The 9,379-nt window shown below is 43.8% G+C and overlaps 1 protein-coding gene across 1 annotated transcript in view; it reads left to right on the top strand.

Annotated features, from left to right (window-relative positions):
- Positions 1 to 8,099, top strand: part of PTCHD1 (patched domain containing 1) — a 50,801-nt gene extending 42,702 nt beyond the window's left edge. Inside the window, exon 4 of the mRNA XM_042974839.1 lies at positions 6,369 to 8,099. Coding sequence (XP_042830773.1) covers positions 6,369 to 8,023 — 1,655 coding nt within the window. The 3' untranslated portion in view covers positions 8,024 to 8,099. The remainder of the gene's footprint in view (positions 1 to 6,368) is intronic.
- The last annotated feature ends 1,280 nt before the right edge of the window (positions 8,100 to 9,379 follow it).

Consider the following 9,379-nt stretch of genomic DNA (forward strand, 5'->3'; position numbering starts at 1 on the left):
GGTCTGACCCCTAGTCTAAGGAATGGGGGAATGGCAGATTCTACAAAGGTCAGGCAGCAGGAGGCAACATCAGGACACTGAGCTGGTAAAAATGGACTATGAAGAAAAACACTTAGTTTACTGTTGCATTGGAACCAGCATCTCAGAAAGTCACTACTGAGGCCAGGTAGTACTGACCACATGGGTCTACAGAGCTCACAATCCAAGCAGATTCACAGTCATTGTCGAGGAAACCCTGCATTTCCCCTAGGCTACTTCAGCAACCAAGAACCAAAATGTAGACAGAACATAAGAGAGGGATTCTAGCCTCTTTTCTGCACTGATGGTATAGGAGCACTAGCATTTCTCTTCCTCATCAGTACAATAAATTTCAATCAGCCTACTGATACACACATACACATCATGTGTGTGTGTGTGTGTGTGTGTGTGCGTGTGTGCATGCGCATAATCTGGGTGCATAACATATATATCACATTGGGTATATTCTGTGTACTATGATATATTATGCAATCAGTTCATGTGCATATATATGTATTTCATGTGTTTATAACATTATATAGTACATATTGTTTGAATATTTGAATATAAATGTACTATATATTTCCCTATATATTACACAGTATATATTCACACATTTTATAAATACATAAAACACGTTTGAACAGGATATGACATATATGCATATATTTATATATTACATAGGTCTTCTATATGAAAAGATATTACACAATTACCATAGCATATATAGTGGGCCCCATTTATACACACTGATTTTATATAGTGCATGCACACACACACACACACACACACACACACACACATACACACACACAGTATCTAAATACCTTTCTTTCAACAAGAAAGAGCTATTAGCATATTCCTTTCTTGGACTCTTATTTGCAGCCCTCTAATGAAGCAAAAAGCATTTTGCAGATTAAAATCCAATGCTGTGATTAGACCCGCCACACTGTGACGAGACTCCGGTAGAAAGCATGACATATGTGCATTTGCCCTGATGTGTGCCTCTGTCTTAACTTAAGCAGAGTACATCTTCCTTTACTCTCACTCTTAACTGTGACACAAAACAGGCTGTGATAAACCAAACAATTCAGCACAGAAAGTAAATGTTTATAACTGGCAAAGTGTAAATGTAACCCAATTAATGAACTTCTCCCTGAAAATAGATGTTACTTAACCCAGACATACATACACTTTAAATTTCTTCTCAAAGAAACAAAAATCATGAATTTATGTGGATGTCACTGAAAGAAAAGCATTTTATAAACATGAGCTACTTAGTGAACCTCGTCTAAGAATAAAATATGTTTTAAGCAGATTTTACTCATGCATTCATTATACTCTGGATTTTCTAGAAGAATGCAGTACTTTTATTTCCACATATGAAATTTGGCAATGCCCAGGCATGCTATAAATGGCTTCATTGTCTCCTGATATTAAATGTTTTCACACTGAAACTAAAAGATTATCCATTAGCAAGCCATCCCATTTCACCTCCTCATCTTCTCAGCTATTCCTTGTTTCTGGGAACCCCCATGAGGAAATCCTGCTAGTATGGAGGGATGAAGACGTGAGCCATGCCCAAAGGCATCAGCCTCTGTGCTGTGCGTGTGCCGGGGAAGGCATGAGAATCTGGGCCTAAAGAAAATCTGCCTTACAGAATTCAGATGTACAAAATAGATCAATTTGCTTGTGATTATTCATTGACAAAAAATTAATAAACAAACCACCCAGACTGCCTCCGATAGCAAAACCATGAAATACATTAAAAATAGGATTCATTGTATGAACAGCTCTCCAGAAGCACATCTACTGGATAGTTAGGTTAACTCTCAACTATTCATTGGTGGATTCCTACGTTAGTGGATTATAAACAACCCTGAAGGCTTTGGTCAGGCCCCAGAAAAGAGTCCGGGTGAAGGTGAGATTTAATCTGTGAGTTCCTGAGACTCCCCGCAAGAGACTGCAGGATTAGCCAGGTGAGGGTTTTCCACCATTAGTGCTATATATATCATTTGTACTGCCTTTTCTCGTCATTGGCCCCAAAGCCTAAAAGTCAAGTGCACATAAAGATATAAAATCACTTGGAAAAGAAGAAAAATTATTAGCCTAAATCCTCTAGTATTTGATTTTACTAGATGACAGTTCCAAAGCCTACTGCTAATAAAATATACATTGCACTCCTGGTACAAACTGTATCTGAACACTGGTGAAGAGCTCGGCTGTCCTCATCTCAGGACTTGGCTAAAAGCCCCCGTTGCGTCAAGGCCTTCACTCGTGAATAATGAGAACTTGGGCCTGGATGTATATCTTGACACATACTGATAGGCATGGAACTACACGGATATGCAATATACCAAAATAGAAACAAATACCTTGCGTGTGCTTTTGAAAAAGTGAATACTTTAAAAGCTTCTTTATCTTAACAATTTGACAGAATCAGTATGTGGTGTTTACCCGTGCCCTTTGGCAACTCTTCTGCCTTAAATACCGTGCCTGTAAGAGAGGGAATGCCCTGGGATACTGGTCGGTTCCTGGCGCACTCACCATCATACAGTCTTTACTTCCAGGTCTTGGGCTGTCGACCTGCCGTGGTGATGTCATGCCCGGGCTCCTATTACCACCATAGGGCCTCTGGTCACTAAAGGCCGAGTCTGTTTGGAACTTCATGTTTAGGTGGCTCCCTGTGTGAGTCCTGCCACCCGGGAGTGCTCATGAACAGGCGTGGAACGCCGGAGATGGATAATGGCCCCTTGCCGAAATGACATAGGCCCCTTGGTCAGATTGAACACAGAGGCTTGTAGACTTCCGACTTCATACGGAAAATGTAAAAACTAGAGTGCAAAGAAGACAGCAATATTTTTGCTTTTGAAGCACCTTTCAAAAATAGGGGAAATGACAGCCAAACCTCGAAAAGCATCTTCAGTCCATACGCACTGTTTGCCTGCCTCTGTAAGATCCGGCCTCAGAGTCCTGCTTGCTAGACCCCAGCCCCAGAGTGAGGAGAGTGGTGGATGACGGTGAGGCTAAAGAAGGGAGGCACATGCTGAGAGAGGAGAGTGAAGAGGAACAGAACCCACCAGAATCTTTCTTCCCTGCCTTTCCTTGAATTCCACTGGCCTGTTTCTGAAGTAGCGACAAAAGATATGGCCAGGGCTGGCTGTGAAGGAAGAACTGAAGGATTCGATCTCTGTGAAAGCCACCCACCTACAATTTCCTCTTCACTGCCTCCCCATCTCCAGCCTCTGTCCTACCCCTCAGACCTAAGGCAAGCTGCTTCAGGAGACCACTGTCCGAGAGGGGTTTGCATTTCTAAGAACACCCTTGAAGGCCCAAACCAAAGGGAATGTGGCTATAATTATGGACAGAGCAGGCATTCTGAGGAGTTAGGGAAGCAGGCAATGTATTCCCCATATCAAGGGCTCCTGGAATAGGACTCCCCTGGAGTCCAGGCCAGAAAACAAGAGACCCCACAGTTCAGCTTTCCTTTAGGGTAACAGACTGACCTCTTCAACAGAACTACCCAGCTGTGAATCAGGTCTAGTGCCAGCTGCGCGCTCCACGCTGTCACTCCCTGGGAAGCACCTAGAGCCATGTGGGCACCCATCCTTCTCTTGACTGACTGCGCTTCAGGAAGGGGGCCCAGTTATGGCGTCAGCACTTGTCCCTGAAATCCAGAGAGCTCTTCGAAGACACTGTACAACTCCAATTTGGAATTTGGGAAAACATGCATCCGCCAGAGAGGTGTGGCTTGAGAAACGAGAATCTGCCTTATCAGGAATGATGGTGGGGGGCTTTGGAAGCAAGACCAACAAGGACTAGCAACAAATTCTGAGTGACCAGGTAGAAAAGATTCTTTGTCAGGGCCTCTTCTTCTTGCCTCTGTGAGTGTCTGCATGCACACCCCTGTCACAAGAGGAATGAAGGAAAGACATAGTTTCCAAAAGCCCCTAAGAATAAAATTAAAATTCTCTCTGGAGCTGCCCCCAAAACCAAGAACCTATGCAAAGAGAGTCAGGACTCAATAAAAAGGATCAAACCATAGAAGGACAAGGCATTTAAAATCCAACAACAGAACTCAGGAGACAAGCTAATAGCCTCTTTCTGCCTTTCCTTGAGTTTATTTTCATTCTGGACCCTCGAGCCTCACTCTCTTCACCTAATAGCTCAGTTCATTCCAATTCCTTTCCTCAGTTAGCCTCTAAGATTACTCAACAGCATGGTAAGAAATGGAATCTTATGGTATTTTCCAACAAGAGTTAGGGTCAGATAATGTCCAAAAACATCACATCAACCTAAAAAAAAAAAAAAAAAAAACAGCAACAACAAAGGACTGCAGAACAGATTTCACTTAAATTCTACTATATGACTAATTCTAATCTTGCTCTATGCTTCCTTATATTCTTCCCATATTTAATGACTCAGGACTAAAGCCCTGTTTTAAAACATTTTTCTTGTTTCTAGCAAGTAAATACTACAAAAAAATTGTCATTTGCCATTTTCAGTGAAACTCCAAAGTGTGTCTTACCCATGAAAACTTAGTCTACATGGCCCCGGGTGAAATGGTCAGCACTGTTTCCCCAGGCCACAGATGCCTCGGAGGTATTAATCCTTTTTACTCTCATTGTCCTAGAATGGCTTACTTTTAATTGAAGGTCGGTCAGTCCTCTCTGAGAACAGTGTGGAAACAAGACTTAATAAATATTTTTCCCTCCTGAGACTAGACGTTAGCTTTCTGAAACATAATTAGCGGGACGCCAGTCAAAGAGTGCATGTTTTACCGTACGTCTGGGGAGTTTCGGTGCCTCCAATTTAATAGGGGCCACGGTGCTAGTTATCAAATTGACAGTCTCGACCTGACCTCTAAAAGGGGCTGTAGGATGATGCCTAGTAAATTAAGATAAATGCCAAATCCTTCGGAGGAAACGGGCCTACGTCACGACTATGAAATGGGTATTCGGGTTTGAGACCAAGCAAGACTTCAGATGTAAGGATATAAACACGGGCCTGAGCACGAAAGAAGATGTTCACCCAGTTATTGTGCACACAAGATAACAGTGACTCTCTTCACTCAGCATTACACTTGGCCAGAGATTTTAAATTCCTTTTTAAAAACAAGACTATTGCACCACCGAGTAAAGATTTTATTATCCTCAATAATGGGATTGAATATGCCAAGGCAAAGAAGCAGAAAATTAGATCTGCTGTTCCCAGTGCCGAGATAGGGGTTACTGAAAGCCACAACAGGTCACTTTTGCTGGGCTTTCTGATGTTGTAGTGGCCTAGAAACCCAGGGAGAGCCATCGGCGCAAGTGTCCGCCTCCAGACAGGAGAGGTGGGAGAAGTCAAGCTAGATCAAGCCTCAAGCAGTAGAATGGAGTCAAAACACGAGCACTTACCGTGCCTCTGCTACTCCAGTGTTACTGGAATACTAACCAACGAGGCAGAGGCACTGAGTAGTTAGGGAAAGAGGTGACGGATCAGCCTCTCTCCCTCAGAGGCCATTGCCACATAGTGCAGAGAAGCCAGCACAGTTACCCCCTACTTGATATGTCATCTATGAACAAGTAAAATTGGTCAAACAGGTCCCCGAAGACAAAATTCAAGCCCTACACCTACAAGCTGAATTTTAATTTTGATCAACTGCAGGGAGAGTTCATGTGAATCGTGTTCCATCTTCCGTCTTTCCTACTCACTCCAACTCGTTCCTACTTATTGTGCTTCCCTGTGTGTCTCAGATTTATTGCTTCCTGAACTGATGCTTGGGGGGAAAAGGGAGGCTGTGGTTTAGGTTCCCGTCAAAGCTCAAATTAAACACAGTGCCTCTTTCTCCCTAAAGCCCTCCACCTGGCCAAACTCAAATGAGGTGATGAGACATTCAGAAACCTCTGCCCACTCGCTGCCTTCCTCCATGCTAACCTCCAGCCAGACTTGTGGGGATGACAAGCCAAGTGACGAGTGGCCAAGAGCCCTCTCTGGAGTGTTGCACCAACCAAGGGGAAACAAAAACTCTGCAAGCTGCACCAACAACCCTAAACTAGCACTGTATATAGTCCCCAAGAGACAGGTGCAAGTCTACTCGGCTTTCTGTGGGCAAAAGTCCACCCAGCATTCTTCAGGCAGAAGGGAGCATGAAGGTCTTGGCTCCTGTCTCTCCCCTTTCACTAGCCATTCACATTTAAGATTCACCAAAACACAGGTCTCACTTCGACAGGAGAAATTAGTGGCATTTACCTGTCACCACCAGGGCTGGTTAGATTTCCCGTGACCCCATAAGCAAGTTGGTTCCCCTCTTGAAAGATGGTGGCAGTCTCTGCAACTTTTGATTTGGTCTTTTTCTGTCCCCTCAGGTCATGGATTATATGGGACTTTTGAAATGTTATCCTCCTGGAGGAAAACTAGAGAAGACCAACATGTTAAAGAGAGAACTGCAGCAGTCTATGCAGACTCCATGCTCTCCTTTTCTCTCACCACTGCCATGTACCTGGTCACCTTTGGCATAGGGGCCAGCCCTTTCACGAACATTGAGGCAGCCAGGATTTTCTGCTGCAATTCCTGTATCGCAATCTTCTTCAACTACCTCTATGTACTCTCGTTTTATGGTTCCAGCCTGGTATTCACTGGCTACATAGAAAACAATTACCAGCATAGTATCTTCTGTAGAAAAGTCCCAAAGCCCGAGGCATTGCAGGAGAAGCCGGCATGGTACAGGTTTCTCCTGACAGCCAGATTCAGCGAGGACACAACTGACGGCGAGGAAGCGAACACTTACGAGAGTCACCTATTGGTATGTTTCCTCAAACGCTATTACTGTGACTGGATAACCAACACCTATGTCAAGCCTTTTGTAGTTCTCTTTTACCTTATTTATATTTCCTTTGCCTTAATGGGCTATCTGCAGGTCAGTGAAGGGTCAGACCTTAGTAACATCGTAGCAACCGCGACGCAAACCATTGAGTACACTACTGCCCAGCAAAAGTACTTTAGTAACTACAGTCCGGTGATTGGGTTTTACATATATGAGTCCATAGAGTACTGGAACACTAGCGTCCAAGAAGATGTGCTAGAATACACCAAGGGGTTTGTGCGGATATCCTGGTTTGAGAGCTATTTAAATTACCTTCGGAAACTCAATGTGTCCACTGGCTTGCCTAAGAAAAATTTCACAGACATGTTGAGAAATTCCTTCCTGAAAGCTCCCCAATTTTCACATTTTCAAGAGGACATCATCTTCTCTAAAAAGTACAATGATGAGGTTGATGTAGTGGCCTCCAGAATGTTTTTGGTGGCCAAGACCATGGAAACTAACAGAGAAGAACTCTACGATCTCCTGGAGACCCTCAGGAGACTTTCTGTCACCTCCAAGGTGAAGTTCATTGTCTTCAACCCGTCCTTCGTGTATATGGATCGATATGCCTCCTCTCTGGGAGCCCCCCTGCACAACTCCTGCATCAGTGCTTTGTTCCTGCTCTTCTTCTCGGCATTCCTGGTGGCAGATTCTCTGATTAACGTCTGGCTCACTCTCACGGTTGTGTCCGTGGAGTTTGGAGTTATAGGTTTCATGACTTTATGGAAAGTAGAACTGGACTGCATTTCTGTGCTATGCTTAATTTATGGAATTAACTACACAATTGACAACTGTGCTCCACTGTTATCCACATTCGTTCTGGGCAAGGATTTCACAAGAACTAAATGGGTAAAAAACGCCCTGGAAGTGCATGGGGTAGCTATTTTACAGAGTTACCTCTGCTATCTTGTTGGTCTGATTCCTCTCGCAGCTGTGCCTTCAAATCTGACCTGTACACTGTTCAGGTGCTTGTTTTTAATAGCATTTGTCACCTTCTTTCACTGCTTTGCCATTTTACCTGTGATACTGACTTTCCTGCCACCCTCGAAGAAAAAAAGGAAAGAGAAGAAAAACCCTGAAAACCGGGAGGAAATTGAATGTGTGGAAATGGTGGATATTGACAGTACCCGAGTGGTTGACCAAATTACAACAGTGTGATAGAGTCTCTGCTTGTTATATTTTCACCCTAGGTCTTATCGAGAGCAAAGAGATTATGTTACTGAAACAAATTCAAAGTTGTTCTTTCTTTTTTAAGTATAAGAAACAGACATTGCCAAAGTAAAGGACAAGGGGGGAAATGGGCATTGCACATTTTCAGTCTTTAACACAAAAGGACTGTTACCAGAAAGAATGTACACACACACACACACACACACACACACACACACACACGGAGACAGTCTTAAACTAAAATCAAATAGAAGAAAGCTTATTAGCAAGCAGAATCCTATTTTATTCACACTGCAGATGTTGCTGGTATTGTGACAAAAACCTACTGATTGAAAGGTCAGCTGCCAAGGCAGAAATAGCTTTAAGCATTGTTCACACAATAAAGCTTCCAGAACTTCTGCAGAGCAGTAGCTCCAGGCAGGGTCTGTGGTTTGAGGTCTTAGCTGTCTCATCTAGCTCCGCAGCACCACAAGGAGATGCTTTCAAAAGTTCTGGCCAGCAGAAACAAGCCAGAACCTTGGAAGTGACACACAGTAGAGTGGCCATCACCCATGGAGTGAAATTGAGTGATGTCTAAATTCACCCAGGCGAGGCAGTTTTGTTTTGTAGAATGAATTGATCATATCCCCCCATCAGTATACTTTCAACGTTTGTATGATTTGGTTAATACACCTTTAAACCAATGACAGCTCCAGCATCGCGGAGTTGGGGCGATTCTATTTTGGAATATCTTGTCGCTTGTCACCAAATGGATCTGCTTTATTAGTTACAGCTCTTGGCAGGAGGCTCTGAGTACCCAAAACGACAGAGCCAAACCCAAATACCTGGCATGATGGAGAAGCAGGAGTCTACTTGAACCCAGAGACAGCGTCTCCATTTTAACAAAACAATATGGCCAGCTGGTACAGCTGTTTGCAGTTTGACCCTACATGCAGTTTTTGCGTGGATGCCCAGAAACAACATCTGCCTACGCACAGCTGAGGAAGGAGAAATGAACACTGACATGGTTGTTTGCCATAGCTTTCAACTAGTAGAGCCGGTCTGCCTTCACGATGAGACACGGCTGCTCAAAGACACAGAGGAGAAAAGAAAGTTCTTTGGTGAGTGTAATCCCGAAATGAAGAAAATTTTCAGAAGTGCAGGCAGGGAGATGAAGGACTGAAGGGGAGACAGATGGAAATGACCGGAAGATGTAATCACCGATACTAGCGTATCACTGGTGACAGTCAAACGTTCCTGCTAAGCCGGCTGCACTTTCATCTCCCTGGTTCCCTCCCCCTGCCCCCGCACACACATACCTTTGCCGGTGTCCCTCTAATGCATTGCACGGCCCTTCTGTACATT

This window comes from Panthera tigris, chromosome X (genome assembly GCF_018350195.1).
Source record: "Panthera tigris isolate Pti1 chromosome X, P.tigris_Pti1_mat1.1, whole genome shotgun sequence".
Lineage (NCBI taxonomy): Eukaryota > Metazoa > Chordata > Mammalia > Carnivora > Felidae > Panthera > Panthera tigris.